General features: G+C 60.0%; 2 protein-coding genes across 3 annotated transcripts; one reads left to right on the forward strand and one right to left on the reverse strand.

Annotated features, from left to right (window-relative positions):
- Window positions 1-955: 955 nt before the first annotated feature.
- GAPDH (glyceraldehyde-3-phosphate dehydrogenase) lies at window positions 956-4867 on the forward strand. Its single transcript, XM_025851873.2, has 10 exons — window positions 956-999; window positions 2726-2825; window positions 2914-3020; window positions 3137-3227; window positions 3359-3474; window positions 3575-3656; window positions 3871-4022; window positions 4125-4203; window positions 4303-4484; window positions 4587-4867. Exons 1-10 carry the CDS (start codon window positions 977-979, stop codon window positions 4654-4656), a joined length of 1002 nt encoding a protein of 333 aa, XP_025707658.1. The 5' UTR covers window positions 956-976; the 3' UTR covers window positions 4657-4867.
- Window positions 4868-5762: 895 nt separating this feature from the next.
- IFFO1 (intermediate filament family orphan 1) lies at window positions 5763-18194 on the reverse strand. 2 transcript variants are annotated; one of them, XM_025851871.2, is made up of 9 exons: window positions 17368-18194; window positions 13355-13415; window positions 13136-13231; window positions 12098-12238; window positions 10971-11128; window positions 10728-10848; window positions 10344-10439; window positions 7791-7921; window positions 5763-6881 (listed from the first exon to the last, which is right to left on the reverse strand). In XM_025851871.2, the coding sequence occupies exons 1-9, from the start codon at window positions 18138-18140 to the stop codon at window positions 6767-6769; spliced, it is 1692 nt and encodes a 563-aa protein (XP_025707656.1). In that variant the 5' UTR covers window positions 18141-18194; the 3' UTR covers window positions 5763-6766. The 2 variants fall into 2 exon arrangements, with proteins under 2 accessions (XP_025707656.1, XP_025707657.1); XM_025851872.2 differs by having other exon boundaries at window positions 10344-10436; window positions 17368-18192.
- Between the last annotated feature and the right edge of the window lie 22 nt (window positions 18195-18216).

Genomic DNA, 18216 nt, shown 5'->3' on the forward strand with positions numbered 1-18216 from the left:
AGGGCCTGGAGAGGGGGAAGTGGGGGCTGGGCAGAGCCCGGCAGGAGGCAGGCGGACCCCTCCCGGGCCTTTTCCTCTGCGGTTCCCCCGCCACTACCGAAGAGCCTTGAGGAGAAGTTCCTCAGCCTTCCCGCCTCTCGGCCTCTGAAAGAAAGGGGACGGGAAGTGGCCGCGTGCAACCGCGAGGGGTCCCGGCTCCGGCTCCAATTCCCCATCCCACCAGTTCCCAAAATCCTCCCGTTTCATCTGTGCAGCAATTTTGATGGCCCTGGCTCCCGGAGGCTTTCCGTTGTCACCAGGAGCCCGGTTCTGGGGTCCAAAGTCTCCTGCATGCCCACAGGATGCCCACGAGTGCCATTAGCGATCACCTCCTCCCCTTAGGCTGGTCTCAGTCCCCTCCCCCACTCCGTCACTAGCCCACACGTTTGGTGCGTGCACACGGGAAGAAGTGGGCGGGTCCAAAAAAAAATTGGGCCCGGCTACTCGAAGCTTTACGGGCGCACGTAGCTCAGGGCCTCCGCGCCCTTGGGCCCCGACTGGGCGAGCCGGCGGGAGGCGGGGCCCGCGCCCCCACGCCCCCTCCCGCCCCGCCCCGGCGCTATAAATTGAGACTGCAGGCTCCGCTGGTGCTCTCTGCTCCTCCCCGTTCGACAGACAGCCGCGAATTCTGGTGCAGTGCCAGGTAAAGCCCGGCCAAGCCAGGCGGAGGAGAGCCGCGAGAGGCCTGGGCACGGCTCCGAAGGGGGCCCGGGGTGCTCGTGGACCCGGGTTGGGCTGCGCGGCCGCGGGTCGGGCGTGCCCGGCCGGACCTCCGCATTGCAGGGGCGGGAGGACGGACGTGCCCGAGCGCTGGGTGGGAATGGAGGCCTGGGGGGAGGGGAGGGCAGCGGCCGGACTGCAGCCGCCGTCCGCCCCCGCCCGCCCCCGCGCTCTAATGCTCGCTTTTCTCTCCCCGCAGCCGCGTCCCTGAGACACGATGGTGAAGGTCGGAGTGAACGGGTGAGTTCGGGCCTGGGGTGGGGAATCGAGCCTGCGGCCCGGGTGAGCGCGTGGGTGGGGGACGTGAGTGCGGTGGTCCTACCCCCCCCCCCCCACAAGGAGAACTCAAGGTCGGCGCTCTGACCTGAAGGAGTCTCCCGCCGCAGAGGGCCTCGTGGCCCCCACCCCATCCCCGGCTGTGGCGCGTCCTGCAACGCCGCCCCTGCCGGCTCGAGCCGCCCGCAGCCTTCCCCTCCCACCTGCCTCGGATCGGAGGGAGTGCCGCCCTCCCGGCTTAGGATACATCCCCTTAATCCCCCGGCCGGGGCTTCTTTCTTTGCTTTCGCGCCCTGCGGGGTCACGTGCCGGGGAGGCGCCCCTCCCCCCCAGCCTCCCCTCCCCCCCCCACCTCGCCGGCGCGGCCCCGGGCTCCCGGACCTCGGCTGGGTGCGCAGCCCGCCGGGACCGCTCGTTTGCGGTAACCCAGCCGCCATGTTGCAACGGGGAAGGAAGTGAAGGAACCACCGTTAGGAAACCTCCCGTAGCTCTTTACTGTTCCTTCTTCCTCGTCTATGACTAACGCTCCTCGGCCTGCCTCAGTGGGGTGGAGTCGCCTCTGTGTCCTAAGCCAGGTGAGGCAAGGCTTCCCGCAGCCTTGCTCTCGAAAGAGCTGGACTTCAGAACTCTGACCACACACCATCCCCTAAGCTGCCAACCAGATTTCCCTCAGGGATGCTCTTCCTAGATGAGCCTCTGATGAATCAGAAACCTGGCTATGGGGGAGTCCTGTGTTTTTTTCTTTTTTTCCTTTATGCGGAGAGGTGTGGTAGCTGCAGCTTAGTGCCATGTTGGGGGAGCTGAGTCATGGGTAGTTAGAAATTTTCCACCACAAAATGGCTCCTGTGGTGGCAGCCCCTGCCATCACACTGGCTCTCCTCGAAGCACCCTTCTTCCTTCGATGCCTAGAGCTGACCCAACCCTAAGGGCCAAGGCTATAAAGGTCACGGGGAGGATTAGGTGTCTGTGAGCCGTGGGCATCCTGCCCTTCTCCCCATTCCATCTTCCGGAAATCAGATCCCCACTCCACTCTAATCTGGGGTTAAATATAGCTGCCTGACCTTTCTGCAGCTGGGGGCCTGGGCTTCTACTCTCTTTTACTTCTCACAGACACACACACACACATCTGTTGCTTTTGCTTCTGATTTTTAGAAGAGGGCTTGCGAGGACAGGTAGCTTCGCACGCTAGAGCCCTGAGATTGGGGGTGGGGAAGTGCTCCTTTTACTCCTCTTTCCGTTTTGGAGGAAGGGATGGGCTTTCCCCATCCAGTTAATTTCTGACCTTTACTGTTGCCCTTTGAGCTTGGTATTGCTAAGTGTGCAAGTCTCTGCTGCCTGCCCAGAGGGTGTATCCTGAAGCTGCGCCAGACCAGCATAAGCATACTCCGGGCACAGATAGTGGGGGTGGTAAATGCCCAGTGGCCAGACCATGTCCTGCACTGCTGTTTCTCCTGGTAGGACTTGGAGACTGGGGAGTTGGGCAGGTGTTTGAACCTAATCACCTCTTGGGCAGGCTGTAAAGCCAGGCTGTCCCGGCGGGTTTCGCAGGATAAAATTAGACCTTCTGGGACTTTTCTGGTGCCCAGGAAGTGCCATCCTCTAACCCCTGAAAGAGGAGGAGTTGGGCTGCCTCCATGCCCAGGAGGATCCGCCCCCCGCCTCATTCCTCCTCGCCCCTTGTCTTTCTCAGATTTGGCCGTATTGGGCGCCTGGTCACCAGGGCTGCTTTTAACTCTGGCAAAGTGGATATTGTCGCCATCAATGATCCCTTCATTGACCTCAACTACATGGTGAGTGCTGCCCCTGCAGGCGTCGGAGCTCTGCAGAGCCTGGCTGAAGTGCCGCCCCTCACTGCCCCTCCCCCTCCCCGCCCTCCAGGTCTACATGTTCCAGTATGATTCCACCCATGGCAAATTCCACGGTACAGTCAAGGCTGAGAACGGGAAGCTTGTCATCAATGGAAAGTCCATCTCCATCTTCCAGGAGTAAGTGTGGAAGACAGAACAGAACTTGGCTTTGAGGGAGGTACTAGGTTGGGAGGACCCCCTTGGGTGCATAGTACCTCACGTCCCTGAACTGGGCGTCTTGCCTGCCCTTGTAGGCGAGATCCCGCCAACATCAAGTGGGGTGATGCTGGTGCTGAGTATGTTGTGGAGTCCACTGGGGTCTTCACCACCATGGAGAAGGCTGGGGTGAGTGCCAGGGAGACTAAAGATGGGAGCGGTGACCCTGGGATTTGGTACAGCGGGAAGCGTGGGGACTGCAGGCTCAGACCAGGAAAGGGAGGGCCTGGATTGTCATTGTCATGACTCCTCTGCTGCAGGCTCACTTGAAGGGCGGGGCCAAGAGGGTCATCATCTCTGCTCCCTCTGCCGACGCCCCCATGTTCGTGATGGGTGTGAACCACGAGAAGTATGACAACTCCCTCAAGATTGTCAGGTAAGCTTGGCAGAGGGGAGAGGAATGGAGCAGTGGCCGGAAAATAACTGTGTGTGGCAAGATGGACCTGCTCGCCCTTGACGTGCCTCCCTCTTTTCAGCAATGCCTCCTGCACCACCAACTGCTTGGCTCCTCTGGCCAAGGTCATCCATGACAACTTCGGCATCGTGGAGGGACTCATGGTACAAGTGCTGGGGCAAGCGCGCAGAGCCCATTGATTTCTCACCCAGGATTACGTCTTTCTCTCTGCTTAGGACGCGGTCCTGGGCTGGGGGGGGGCTGGCCACGGGGCCCTGGGGGTTCCAAGGTCAGGTCACTCTGCCCCTTAATTCTTCCCAAGGGTGGGTGAGGTGATAAGTACTGCACAGGCCCTCACTCCTCCTCCCGCGCTTGCAGACCACCGTCCATGCCATCACTGCCACCCAGAAGACCGTGGACGGTCCCTCTGGGAAGCTGTGGCGCGACGGCCGAGGGGCTGCCCAGAACATCATCCCTGCTTCCACTGGTGCTGCCAAGGCTGTGGGCAAGGTCATCCCTGAGCTGAACGGGTGAGGCTCCTTGCTGCTTTCCTGCTCCGGGGGTCTTGGGGGGGGGGATGGGCGGAGGACTGGTGCCGACCCCGTTCCCCCTCCTCCCCCCCCCATCTGTAGGAAGCTCACTGGCATGGCCTTCCGTGTCCCCACCCCCAACGTGTCTGTCGTGGATCTGACCTGCCGCCTGGAGAAAGCTGTAAGTGGGGGTTGGAGAAGGTGGTGCGCTAGGGATTGGCATCTGGGGGAAACGGGCAAGATTGGAACCTGAATAACCACCTCGGTTGTACCTTGTCAGGCCAAATATGACGACATCAAGAAGGTGGTGAAGCAGGCGTCAGAGGGCCCCCTCAAGGGCATCCTGGGGTACACTGAGGACCAGGTCGTCTCCTGCGACTTCAACAGTGACACCCACTCCTCCACCTTCGATGCCGGGGCTGGCATTGCTCTCAACGACCACTTTGTCAAGCTCATTTCCTGGTATGGGGCCGGGTGTGGAGCAACACCTCAGGATGTGACAAGCGTCTGGCGCCCTCTGGTGGCCGGTTCGGGAAAATAGCCTTTCACTCTTGATCTTTCCAGGTATGACAATGAATTCGGCTACAGCAACCGGGTGGTGGACCTTATGGTCCACATGGCCTCCAAGGAGTAAGAGCCCCCTGGACCACCAGCCCCAGCGAGAGCAAGAGGAAGAGAGAGGCCCTCAGCTGCTGGGGAGTCCCTGCCCCAACTTACCCCGCAAAACACTGAGAATCTCCCAACCTCCACCGTTTCCATCCTAGACCCCCTGAAGAAGGGGAGGGGCTTGGGAGCCCTACCTTGTCATGTACCATCAATAAAGTATACTGTACCCAGCCAACTCTTTGGGTTTTTTAGCTTATTCCGAGGTCTGGGATAAAGGGGAGGGGAGCTAGGCTGGGTGCCCAAGAGAAATCAATCTTGCGGACAGTACCCAAGAAAGGCGCAGCATACCCCAACCAGGCGTAAGCTCCACCGGACGTCTTGGGCATAACCGAGAGCATCCCTCACAAAGGTGCGTGCACTGCACTCACTTCTAAGAGCCGTTGGGATTGGTCTTCACTTTGGCTTAGTATCCCCCCAAGGCCCCTAGGTGCTACATGGCCCAACGTGACCACATCAGAGGGCAAGTCCATTTTGTCACCAGATGACCTGGCTGCCTCTGTCTGAAAGCTGTTCCATCTGCAGCCACCTGGACGGTAACCTTGGCCCAGGAAGTCGGGCTCTGGAACTGGGCTAGCAAGTCCTGCAGCCTGACTGGCTCCCTGGCTGCCAATGGGCAGCTGCCGGGATGCAGACTCCACTCTGCCTCACAGTGGAGAGGTCTGCATGGTCACTTGCTTAGTGTGCCCTAGTTCCTCCTATCTGGGAAATGATAGGCCAGGCCCAGCCCCTCCGGGTCCTCTAGAAGGATTCTATTCGCATCAGCTGAGCATTGTGTAGCCCGTGATCAGGAGCACAAGGGTGACCCCCACTGCCAGGACTTCCGGGATGTGTGAAGGGGAGCCAGCATCTGTGGGAGGGGGCTTCAGGGGCGGCTCACAGGCCGCCACCAGCCACCTGGGCAAAGGCCCTGCGTCTACCGTCTACCTGGGGCTCAACCAGGGCAAGTTACTTACAACCTCCCCAGCCTCACTTGGCACCTGCTTGTGTGTCAGGTGATGAAGAGCAGGGCCTTACCCCCCGGAAGGGATCAGGTAGCTGCCACCAGAAAGTGCTTGAAACAGTGACACAAAAGTGTTCGATAAATACTCTCCAGTTTGATTATTATTAAAGATTCCGTTCCAACGTCAGCCCAGCCTCCCTCAGACAGGCAGACTGATGTGATGTGTCCTCGTTTGTGCGCCCCAGGTTCCCCCAAGCTTTTCCAAGTCCGGACATCTTAGCCTGTTGCTCTCAGTGCGTGACAGACACGGAGGAGGCACATCTTCAGCTGATACTTGAAGAGACGGAGACCCTGAGCGCACACACACGCACGCACACCCGCACGCACAAGTAGCTTCACCTTTTTCTCTGCCACTCAGCGCTGACTGGGAAACAAGCAGGGGCTTCCATCTCCCTCCACGCCGCCACACCCAGTCATTCCCAGAAGCCACCCAGAACGGAGGCACTAAGGGCCCCCGAAGGCAGGCACTGCCCGGGGGAAGGGCGGCCGCCACATCTGCCGTCCCCAGTCCCCAGGCAGATGGCCGGGAGCACTAGGCCGACGGAGGGAGGACGGAGGGCACTGCCCAGTCCGTCCTCCCACCTGCGCCAAGGGGGGGGGCGGCCCTCTCTCACAGCATGTGTTGCATAAGCCATGCAACCTCTAGCCTCACCCACCTCATACCAGTGCCTGGGCCAGGTAGCACCAGTACAGAATCAGACCATAAACTGGCTGAGGCCACAGAAACGGAAGGAAGGTCTGACGATCACATTCCTTACTCAGTGGAGAAAGTAAGGGACCACGATCGCTCTGGCAGCATTTTAAAGATGCGAAAGTAGCAGCCACCCACGCATGAAGGCAGGAGAGCCCCAGCTGTGGTGGGAGTCACCTGGGACGGACGGGCTAAGCCTCGCTCCAGACACCTTAGAACCCTGGAGGCCAAGGTCACAGGCAGGAAGCCCGAGGGAGGAGCGCCCCAGTCCCCAGGGGCGAGGCTTGGTGCGGCGAGACGGATGATGTTCCCCTGCTGTGAACCCCCCCACCCCTGCCTCGGTGAGTTCCCAGCACGGCGGGGCCCCAGGGCGCTGGAGGCAGGTCCCTATCTCATGGAGCTATCAGATGAGACATCGTGATCGTGATCGGAGTCCTCAGCTTCGCTTGGCGGCGGCGGCGGCGGGTCGCTAAGCGGGACCGCAGTGAAAGCAGGAGACTTTCTAGAAAAAAACACCAGTTGTCACCCTGGGGCAGGCAGGCATCCTGATGAGGAGGGCATTCCTCTCTCCCGTGGCCTTAGTCTCGGGCAGGCCGGTGAACACCATCTCAGGCAAGGACAGGAGGGCCCCCTGGGTGAGGGTGGACGCAGGGTGAGGGAAGCCGGGAAGGGGAAAGAAAGCTCTCACCCCCCGTCCTGATGGGGGATATGGTCTGTGTCTTTATCTTGGAGACTCTAGGAGGCTCGGAGTCCAGAAATATCTCAAGTCACAGGGGCACACCTGCGTGGCTCAGTCGGTGCCCACATCTGACTGTGGCTCAGATCATCTCGGGGTCTTGCTTCTCCCTCCTCCTCTGCCCCTCCCCCCACTCGTGCTGTCTCACTCTCTCTCTCTTTCAAATAAATAAAAAAAAAGAAATATCTCAAATCGCAGTATGAGAGATGTTACCCGAGCCCGAGTGCACAGGCTTGATGGCCCCAGCTTTATGTCTATCCGTAGTATTTTTGTGACTTTTTAAAATTGACTTTTTTGTAGAGACAGAACTTACACAGGGTCAAATGCACCAACTGTGGGCCTGACTTTAGATAAAAATCTGCCCCCACGCTTCTGTCCCTTGGCAGTTTTGAGCTGCTTCTAACCAGGGGAACCCCAGAGCTGGCGGCACTGGGAGGTGTCAGCCCGTCCAGCCACGAACGGACACCCACCCATCACCCCACTGCTGAGGGAGAGAAGGCTGCTGGGCTGGGCCAGACACACCAGGTGCCCTCCCACAAGAGCCCCACGTCGAGATGGGACTGAGTCTCGGGGTGCTCAGGGCTTGCCCACCGCGCTCCCTCCCTGCATGCGCCCCCGGAGGAAGACACACGGGGGAAGGTGGGCCGGGCCCCAGCCCCCAGGAGAGGTCCTCACCGGTCTCCCGACTGGGTGATGAGCCGGCGACAGGTCTCCATCTGCACGTCCAGGCCGCGTTTCATGCTGCACATCTCCATGTACTCGTGCAAGTGGCGGTTCATGTCATTCTTGGCCGTGGCCAGCTCCAGCTGTGGAAGGGGCAGGGCAGGGCCGAGCAGGTCAGCAGGGCCCTGGCCCCGCACCCCCAGGAGGCGAACACACCAAGAACACCGCCAGGCGGGGGCCCAAGCAGCCGTGGGCAAGGGCTCAGATCTAAAAACCAGTCTGACCAGCCAGAAGGCACCCCAGTACCATCATTCCTCCTAGTTTTCCCGGGAATCTTTGCCTTCAGAGGAAGGCGGAGGTTCTGCTACGGGCCGCATTCTTGCAACAGAGCCTCCCTGAGGAGAGGAACCGAAGTGTGGGCAGGACAGAGAGCCCGCGGCGCTCCCTCCCCAGGCTTCCCGCGGCCCACGTGCAACGCTGCACTCCCTCACTCATTTGGGTGCTTCTGGAAGGCCGGCCACGGCTCTGACTCATCTCTGCCTGTGCAGGCCCAGCACCACGCTGGGAAATGACTTCGTGAACGTCGAGAAGTGGCGACAAGCCTCGCGGCACAAGGGAGACCTGCGTGCCTGCTGCCAGAGGCTCGATCCTCCCCTGATCGCTCGTCTATCGTGTGAGCCCGCAGCGCCTCACGGAAAGACTGCTGCCACGCCCAACATCAAACAGCTGAGATGTATCCCAACTCAAGAAACGTTCCATGTGGGAAACGTGGCCTCAGAATCAAGGAAATATGGCCTCCCTCACAGATGCAGAGCTGAGAGAGGCCGAAGGCGGGAAAGATCTGGGCCAGAGACAATCTGCTGCCTCTCTTTGTTTTGGGTACAAAGGACAGGGGCCAACCGAGAAGCTAAATAAAACTGCTTGGAGGTGATTTGCTTGACTGCCTGGGAGCAAAGAGAAAGGGTAGGAAACTACCCGTGAATAATCCTAACTGGATAGAGGAAACCACCCAGAACTAATCCAAACTGGACAAGGAGAGGATGGGAACTCAGGGGAAAAAAGTCACGGGGTCACAGGGCCAGACGTTAGAGATGGCGGCTGGGGGGGGGGGGGGGTGCTCAGGAGCCCTAGCGGGGGCAGCTTGCACAGCAGCTCTGGCTGCAGAGCCGGGACGCGGGAGCGAGCCAGGGCAGCAGGACGTGCGACTGCTCAGCCGGGAAGACAGGCGGAGGTCCCCCGCTCCTGCGCAGCCTGGTTGCTGCCCCCACCCCAGCTTCTCCAGCTCAGGCGAGCCAGAGGGGAAGGGGCTAGCTTCCGGAGCCCACCCCTCGCAAGGACGGGAAAGACGGAAATGAAGCAAATCTATTCTATCCAAAGACAAGGCTAGGACCGGCACCCGTTGCCTCTATACATCTGTACATGTCCCCTTCCTTCACACGCGAGGGAAGGCGGCCACCGCATGCTACAAGGTACCCAACAGCCTCCCCTGAAAACCCCAGCCTCGCGGTGGGACCGGAGGCCCGGGGAGTGCCGGGACTCGATGGAGAGGAAGGAGACAGGACGGCAGGAACTCCCTCCCACCTTGCTTCCACCTGGGCCCTGGCTTTACTGCTGATAATGGGCAACTATCAGGGCCAGCAGTGCACCCGAAGCCCCCTGCTAGCTCTCCCAACACCTCCTAAAGCCATCCTCCTGCAAGACAAGAGGGAGACCGCCAGATGGGTGTCCGGGAGCGGACAGAAAGCTGCTCCCCCCTCCCCTCTCCTCAGCGGGGAGCAGACACCCCGGCTGCAGGCCTTTAAAACTCAGCCTGTCTGCCTGGGCAAGAAACAAAAGCAGGTTTGGCTTCAAGGAGCAGGACCGTGTGGAATGTGCAAGTAGGAAAATCATCTGTCAAATTCCTTCTCGAAATGCCCGGCAGTGCGAGAGCAGCAAGGGTATAAACAGGCCACGCGGGCTTGAAGAGAGGCCGAGAGTTACAGAAGCCCACGCAAGCCGGGGCGCTCGGGGCTCAGGGAAGGGCCCTCTCCAGGGCCAGGAGGCCGCCAAGAACCGTGTCCCGCCCGCCCCACCGCCCCTCGGCCCAGGGCGCCACAAACCCACCACCCACGGCCCTGCAGACCTAGCTCTAAGTTAGAGCACCAGCTTCCCTTGCCCACCCAGGAAGCTCCCTGCAGGCTAGGGAATGACAACAGAGGGTCCTCCATCCACTGAAAGGCTGAGCTGAAGAAACAGCAAAGTTCGAGTCCACTTCTTAGTGGTCTCTGCTACGGCACGGACAGTAAGCTTCCCAGGAGACAGGCACTGCCTTTCATCGGATATCAGGCAAGCCTGTAAGGGACGTACGATTAAGATCCCACCTGACAAATAAACAGGCTCAGAGGGGGTAAGCAGCCCGTTAGAAGTTGGAGGCGACAGGGCTGAGGCTGGAACCCACATCTGTCCGCCCCCCCCCCCACCCGCCGCCAGAGCCTGAGGTCTGAAGGCTCCACCCCCATAAGAGAAAGGAGAAGGCCTGGCGTCTGGGGTTCCCGGGACCACAGCTTCAGAGACCGCCAGCCTTACCTCTATCTGGTCAATGGTTTCCTGATATTCTTTCTCCCGGGTTTTGAACAGGGACTCCGTATCTTTAATCACCTTCTCCAAACTGTCTTCCTGCTGCTGGTGCAGAAAAGGGAAGCAAGGGGGAGGCCAATGGGGAGGGTGGGATGGGGGCATTCCACAGGGGCCGAGGCGGGGAAGAGAGAGAGAGTCCGGTTAAAGGAGACTGGAGAAAGCCCAGAGAAAGAAAGGAAAAAGGAAGAGGGGAGAAGCAGGTGGAGGGCGGAGGCCACAGAGGGAAAGCAGCAAGGAGTGCAGGGAGGCGAGGGAGGGGACGGGGAATCCAGCTGGCGGGGGGGGGGGGGGGGCAGGACTGGCGGGGGCCCTGAGGCCGGGAGGGGCCGTTACCTCTCCCTGCGCCTCTGCGGCTGCCATGGCATAGCCTGAGAAATCCTCCCAAAGCAGCAGGGTCTCCTCAGTCTCCTCCCAAGTCAGGCTGTCACAGTCGTCCTCAAAATCATACTCCCTCCTGAAGACAGGGAACCCGCCGTCAAGGAGGGCGGGGGGCCTTTCTGCCGGGCTGGGGGGGCCTCCGGCCTCGGGGGGCGGGGTGTGCTGCTGAGGGCTGGGCCTGCGGGACTCGGGACTCACAGCTGGTTGAGCATGCGCTGCATCTCCTCGTTGATGCTGAGGGCTGTGCTCTCCTCCTCATCCCCATCGGGCTGGCGGGGCCCGTCACTCTCCGACAGGGAGGTGTCCTCCTCGATGGCAGCCTTGCGCTCCCGCTTCCGCCCCCCCATGGATGGGACCTTAATGGGAGACAAGTGCAGAGACTACAGAGACGAGGCCGGGTGCGTGAGGAGAAGGGCGGGTGGGCGCCGGCAGGGCGGGGGGGGGGGGGGGGGGGGGGGGGGGGGGAGAAGCGGGAACCAGCGGGGGGGGGGGGCGGACAGAGAGAGAAGACACAGTTACGACAACAGGAACAGAAACCGGAGTTACCGAGAGACAGGCAGACACACACGGATGGGGCAGGGCTGCAGACTGAGGAGGAAGTAAAAGGAGAAACCGGGAAAATAGGGCAGTAAGATCAGGGGAGAAATGGCCCGGGGTGACCACATCAGATGTGCATAACGGCCACAGAAGATTTGTTTTCTTTAAAAAAAAAAAAAAAAAAAAAAAGCCTTTCTAACGAAATGACTGAACTAAAAGGAAAGTTTTAGGCTGCAAGGAGGGGGAGGACGCGGCGTACACAAAGGAGAACCTGAATCACACATCCAGATCTGGGGGAGCCAGCGGAGAAGGTATAGAAAGAAATGAAGCAAAGAGGGAACAAGGTAGAGAAAAGGGGGAAGAGCAAGGAGAACGGAGACAGGAGAAGAACTCGGGGCCCAAAAGCCCAGCAGGTCAAAACTGACGGCCAAAGGCCCGGGTGTGGCTTAGAAACTGGGACTGGGATGTTAAAAAGCTTGCATGAGAGCAAAACTAACCAGCTTCTTCTGGGGAGAAAGCAAGAGAAGATGAAAGGAAGAGAGGAGAGGAGGCGGACAGAGGAGAGGGAGAGGGAGGGAGGGGAGAGACGGTGTTAGAGGCGGCTTCCGAACCTTCTCTTCAGAGGCTGTTCCTTGCCCCCCAGCCGAGTCCCACTGAGGGCCCCCAGTGCCAGGGCGAGGCCCCCCAAGAAGGAAGGGCCAGGGCCTGCGCCCCCTCCCGTGAGGAGCTGAGGCACTGGGCAGGCGTGGGCAGGGGCCCGGAGCCTGCGGGCAGCCCCGTCCCCTCACCTGGAACATCTTGATCATGTCCTCACAGTTGCGCTGCTGAGCCACATCGCACAGCTTGGCGGTGATGTCGATGCGGCGACAGATGTCCATGTCTACCTTCATGGCCTTCTCCTGGATCTTTGTGTCCAGCTCAGACAGGTTCTGTCCAGGGAATGCGGGGCACAGTGAGGCGGCCGCCGGCACCCCAGACAAGGCCAAGACCCTCATCCCTGCAGTCGCACACCACTGCTGCCCCCCTTTCCTGGATGCCCTCCCCACAGCACTCCTGGGCTGCTCAGGCCACTGGTCAGACGGGGAGCCCTGGAGGGCACGGCCCAGGACCTGCAGGGGCTCCCCCCTGGAACTTATGCTCCCAGAGGGAGAGACCACAGGGAGTTACAAGAGTGGAGGAAGTATTGCAAGAAGAAGGATGGCCGACACTTATTCAGCATGAGGTCTGGGCCAGCACGGTCCTAAGTGCATTATCATCTCCGCAACCAGTCCGCCTCTGCCACGCCAAGACTTGCGCACTGGTTTGCGGTGAACGCACGTGTAGTGAAAACCCTAGCCCGATGCAGCAGACCCTGCCTGTGGCCAGGGGGTGCCTCTTAGCTGCTTGTGGTCCTAGTCTGGGAGTTCTGGAGCCTGGGAGATGCCGCTTCTAGTTCCCAGCCACCGGATGAACGGATTTTTCCTACTCTGATTTCCCTCGCCCTTGGGGTTTGGGTGCCTGGGACCCCCAGGGTACATGCCTTTCCAGTCCCATTCCACAGAGGAGGGCACAGAAGGCCTTCACCAAGGCCACCCTGCAGGCAGCTTGCAGAGCCGGGGTCCGGCCCCTTAACTAACCGCTTGACAGGCCATACTGCCTCTCGCGTATGACACCAACACCCAAGCATTTGTTCCTTCCTTTCCTCTTGAATGAGGGTGGGGTGGGGGGCCGGCCGGGGGGAGACGGAAGCACAGCAAGGTGGGTGAGGGCTGTGGCCAGGAAATCCACAGGCCCAAGCCAGAAAGGCCTGCTCTGCCCGGTCGCAGGCGTGAGGGGGCTGCACTCACATTGCTCATGAGCCCCTTGAAGACCACCAGCTCAGCTTTCAGTTGCTCCACCTTCATGGCCAGCTCCTCTTGGCAGGCATCGGCCTCCTGGGCTTCCTGCAGTCAGGGAGAAAGCCCCATGAGCGGTGCTGCCCACGCGGGAGGCAGGTGCCGGCAAGGAAGGACCCGGAGAGGCCCGGGTGGGGGGGTGCAGCGGGGGCGGGGGGGGGCAGCCCTCACCTCCTGGAGCTCGTTCACTCGCTCCTGCAGCTGTATCCGCACAGTGTACTCCTCTTCCCACCTGGCAGACATGGGGGACAGGGAGGGAGCCTAGGTGCAGGGTCCCGCCCCGGCGGCTCCCCGCTCCTCACCCCTCCGGCTCAGGCCTCTCTCCCACTCTAGCTCTGGTGCCCGGAGTGCCCAGGGGCCATGGGTAAGGACCAGCCGGCCCGTGGGTGGCCAGCCACAGCTGTCGGGTGGCTCCACGCTTCCTGGCAAGTGCAAGCCCGCCTCCTGCCTGCCCGGCAACTCTGGGCCGCGCCCCAGGAACCGTGTAAGACTAACTGCTGCCACTCTGCTCCCTTGCAGCGCCCATCCCGCTCAGGCCCTGGCTCAGCCAGCTGCCCAGCTGGCCTCCTCCCCGCTCAGGCCCGCACCAGACCCCCGGCCACCTTCAGGGGCACAGATCCGGTCTCCCGCCTCCTGCCCACACCAGCCCAGGGCTCCTCCCGTGGAGCCGTGTCACCCTGAGAGGCAGCTGCAGGACACACACCACATCAACAGGGTTGGTCAAGAGCCTGGTAGGAGACACTCAAAATCCATCCCCCCGCAAGCTCCAGAAACTGCCCTCCCGGAGCCCCGTCCGGGAGCCCTGGAGAGATGATGGGGCTGCTCCTGAAGCATGAAAGCAGTGGGAAGCAGGAGCCTGGGGGTCCCAGGCACCCAAACCCCAAGGGCGAGGGAAATCAGAGTAGGAAAAATCCGTTCATCCGGTGGCTGGGAACTAGAAGCGGCATCTCCCAGGCTCCAGAACTCCCAGACTAGGACCACAAGCAGCTAAGAGGCACCCCCTGGCCACAGGCAGGGTCTGCTGCATCGGGCTAGGGTTTTCACTAGACGTGCGTCCACCACAAACCAGTGCACAAGTCTTGGCGTGGCAGAGGCGGAAGGGCCGAGCTGGGGGCAGCACGCTGCTGGGGGATTCAAGACTCTGCGAGGGTGCCCGGGCTGGGAGAACTTCTCAGACCCCGTTCAGACAACCCATCACCTCCTGCCACTTCTTCCAGGCTGAGAAAGGAGGGCACGGGACCACAAGAGAAACCGTGGGATCAGAAAGGTGGCCAGAAGCCACAAAGAGGACAGCAAGGAAACGAAAGCCTGACCAAGCAGATTCTGCAGACGTGGGACTCTGTCCTCCCTCCCCCGCCTCCATCTCTCCCCCACCTCGCCCTCCTCTCTCCTCTGGGCTCTGACCACAACCTCTTCCCTCCATGCCCTCCTGCTCCTCACTGGGCTCTGCACTGCAGTGTTCCTAATAATAACTCCTCTGCGTCACCCACTGCCCCTCCCTCGTGGGCAGGGGCGAGGCAGCCAGCCCGGCCGCCACCCTGCCGGCCCGTCATGCAGCCCAGGTCCTGGGCCCGTTGGCTCTCTGCCCACCCTTCCTTGCTGTCCCCCTGTCCTTCCTCCTTTTGCTCTGGTATTCTCCATCAGATGGCTGGGGCCGGTGAGGGGCCCTAGCAGCATCAAGTTATGTATTTTCGTAGATAAGACATATTTATCTTTTCTGGGTCTGTGGTTTCTTCATCGACAACCTGAAGGCATGGGATGTGGTACCCTCATACCCCTGAGTCTGTGAGTCCCTGGAGGAAGCAAGACTGGCAAGGGGACAATGACCCTGGGCAAGATGCATCAGGAAGGGTAGGAAGCAACAAATTCAGGTAGAAATTTAAGTAAGGAAGTTAGGGGGGGATTGAGATGAACAAAATCTTACAGAGTAAAAAAAAAAAAAAAAAAATCTGAAAATAAATCATCTGGAAGCTTACTAGAATTCTTTAAAGTTTATTTATTTATTTATTTTTAGTAATCTCTACACCCAGTGTGGGGCTCAAACTCACGACCCTGAGATCAAAAGTCACATGCTCTCCTGACTGAGCCAGCCCGGTGCCCCTGGAAGCTTACTAGAATTCTACTTGTTCTCCAGCCAGACTTTCCCACAAACAGGTTCCTTCTGACCTCCATTCAAATCTGGTCTCACTTACAAGGTTCCCTTGACATGAGTAGGATTTAAGGAATTTCCGTGTATTCTACCTTTACTAAAGACCTCCCTCCCAAATAAACGGTATCCTTGAGCAAAGTGAGGAAGCAGGGTCCATTCCTACACTGGAGAAAGGGAGGCCAGGAGGAAGAGATCCACCCAAGGTTGCACATAGCAGGGGAGCTGAAAACAGAACCCAGGAGGCCTCAGCTCCTTCCCAGTTTAGTGCTCAAGCTATCCCCATGCCTTCTGGGCCACGGACAGGAGCCACGGTGTTTTAAAGCGAACAGAACGAGGGCACAGGATCTGGGGTGGAAGAATGAGTAACTGCCAGTGTCACGTACCATACAACTCTAGCTGCGGGGCCCTCTGCACAGCAGCATGCTGCAGAGCGATGAGCTCATCAATCCCCAAGGAATAACTCTCTGCTGCCCTGGACAGCTGGACCAAGGACAAACACTCTTTCAGTTAAGAAAAAACAAATACCCAAGAACAGCAGTTGTTTCTGTGGTTATGGATGCATTCCAGAACTGTCCGTGTTCTGCTGCTGACCGTGTTAATTAACTCCTACAGGGGCAGGGGCTGGGGCAGGCTGGTTCTGGGTGGCATCTGAATGACGGCTTTCAGAGAACTGGGACTCCCAGAGGCACTTATAACATGGGCTACGGCGAAGGGAGCCAGCCCGAGGACAGGACTCACCCTCAGAAAGCCTACAGATCTGAGACCTGCTGGACTCCGGCAGACCCAGAGGCAAGCTCCTGGAACACGCAGCCAAGCCCCAGCCAACGCACCGGCGTCCGCTACCCAGGGCTGCTAGGGTAGTTTCCAAGCCTGCCCACAAGGGGTCAGAGGAGCCCATTAAGAGGTTCAAGCTGATTGCTCCCAAAATAAAGCCTCCTTCTGACCTGTCATCTCCCTCCTCAACCATGGCATCCGTCACCGAGTCTACAGAGAGCTGGCTGTGCTCACGCTCCCTCCTAATGGCTGGGTTATCAGGCCTCTAAGGGAGCCACTTGGTATACAGCCAGCACCAGCATCACACGTCCCTTCCCCTGGCCCCCTGTGCTACCCTGCCAGTCCCCTGCAGAAAGCCAAATCCTCATCCTCGGAGAGCACTGGGCCTGCCCCCCAGATGCCTTATCCTCACAGGGTGTGTCCAGATTCTCAACTTTCCCCCACTCAGTTCCTCTGCTGGCTTCACCCACATTTTGTCATCCTTCGGCTCTTTGCACTTTCAGAGATGCCCCCAGCTTCCACAAGCCCTCTGACAACTAGCAGTCCCTTCCCCTTTCCCTAGGGAATCCCTTTTCCCTTTTTTCTTTATTTTACTTTTCTTTTATTGACTTACTTCAAGCAATGTTCTGAGGTCCCAGAGCCTTTCATATGGAACTGGAGTAGGTACCCAGTTTCCATCGACATCACTTCGGGAAACCCGGAGCAGTGGCAGGATCGCCCACTGCCAGATGCAGCGCCCCCGCCCCCCTCACCACTCCCTTCTAATTTCACTTAGATTCCCAAATGAAAACGATTTATCCCTGGTCTCTTACTTTTGATCAGTAATGTGGAGCATCTATCACAAAACTGCTCTGGGGGCTGCGCCTGGAGAGGCAAAGTAGTACCCCAGATGTGACCTCTCAAACGCGTGTCCCTTTCACAAGGCACACAATCCCACAGTGAACACAGTCATCCAAACACTGCAGCCTAGATGAGACAGAAAGAAAAGCCACAAGAAAAATATGTATGCCCCACAGTACTCCGCTCCGAGTATCGTTCTTCCTGTCACGAGTGCGACTTCTGCATTCCCTGTGGATCCCCCGTCTTCCTGTACCCAACTCCGTCTACTTCCAAGCTCCTCCTTACACAGCAGGCACTTTACTCTCATCTTATTCCTCCCTGATTCTTGGGCCGCACTGCTCTCTCTCTCGGATCCACACCTGATCTTGGCCCCACGTGTGGCATGACACTGAACCCCGTCCCCACCTTCCCGGTCCCCTACCTCCGCTTGTACTCGTCCCGCTCGCGCTTCACTTTAGCCAGGACGTTGTAGAGCGCGCGGATCTCGGGGGTGATGGTGTCGATCTGGACGCCCACCCCGTCGGGATGCACCCACGACAGGCCAGGCCCTTGCACCAGCGTGGGCTCCAGTCCCGGACCGAGACGGCGGGCGTGAGAGAAGGACCAGATGGTGCCGGGCATGAAGCGGGCTGACGAGGAGTAGGAGGTGGAGGTGGAGGTGGAGGGCGACGAGTGGCAGGCCGCGGAGGGCACGAGGGGGCCGGCTGGCGAACGCGCGGGCGAGCCCAGCACCCGCGCCGAAGGGGTGCAGACGGCGGCGGGCCGGGCGCTCAGGGGCAGCCCCAGGGGCCGGATGGGGCTGACGAAGCCGGTCTGCACGGCCTGGTCGCGGCGAGCCAGGCCCCGCCGGCCCTGCTTACCCTCCTCCAGCGCCTGCTGCAGCTGCTTCTCCAGCAGCCGGTTGCGGCGCTCCAGCTCGTGCACCTTGGCCAGGAAGCAGCGGAACCGGAGGTTCAGGGTCTTGAGCACGTTGATGTTGGAGCCCAGGTCGTTGCGGAGAGCCATGGCGGCGGGGGGCGCCGGGCCCGGCCCGGGCGGCGAGTAAGCAGCCGGGCCGGCCGGGGCGAGCGGCACCGGGGACACGTCCCCTCCCCCGGCGAAGTGGTCGCCTCCCAGAGGGTCCCCCAGCGGCCCGGCCAGGCCTTGCTGCTCCTGCTGTAAGAGGAAGAGGTTGGGGCCGAATAACGGATTCATGGCTGCGTCTTCTGCTGGGAGACGGAGACCGCTACAGGAGCAGGGATGGAGGGCGAGGGAGAAGAGCCAATGAGGC

The sequence above is a fragment of the Callorhinus ursinus genome, unplaced genomic scaffold (assembly GCF_003265705.2).
Source record: "Callorhinus ursinus isolate GAN/ISIS: 27379988/994484 unplaced genomic scaffold, GSC_fseal_2.0 scaffold94, whole genome shotgun sequence".
NCBI classification, from domain to species: Eukaryota; Metazoa; Chordata; class Mammalia; order Carnivora; family Otariidae; genus Callorhinus; species Callorhinus ursinus.

Coding starts and splice junctions, on each gene's coding strand:
- GAPDH (XM_025851873.2), top strand. CDS start 977: ATGGTGAAGGTCGGAGTGAACGG. Junction 1,000..2,725: donor GTGAAGGTCGGAGTGAACGG/GTGAGTTCGGGC, acceptor TGTCTTTCTCAG/ATTTGGCCGTATTGGGCGCC. Junction 4,204..4,302: donor CCTGCCGCCTGGAGAAAGCT/GTAAGTGGGGGT, acceptor GTACCTTGTCAG/GCCAAATATGACGACATCAA.
- IFFO1 (XM_025851871.2), bottom strand. CDS start 18,140: ATGAATCCGTTATTCGGCCCCAACCTCTTCCTCTTACAGCAGGAGCAG. Junction 13,416..17,367: donor CGGGACGAGTACAAGCGGAG/GTAGGGGACCGG, acceptor CATGTCTGCCAG/GTGGGAAGAGGAGTACACTG. Junction 10,849..10,970: donor CAGCGCATGCTCAACCAGCT/GTGAGTCCCGAG, acceptor CCCTGTCTTCAG/GAGGGAGTATGATTTTGAGG.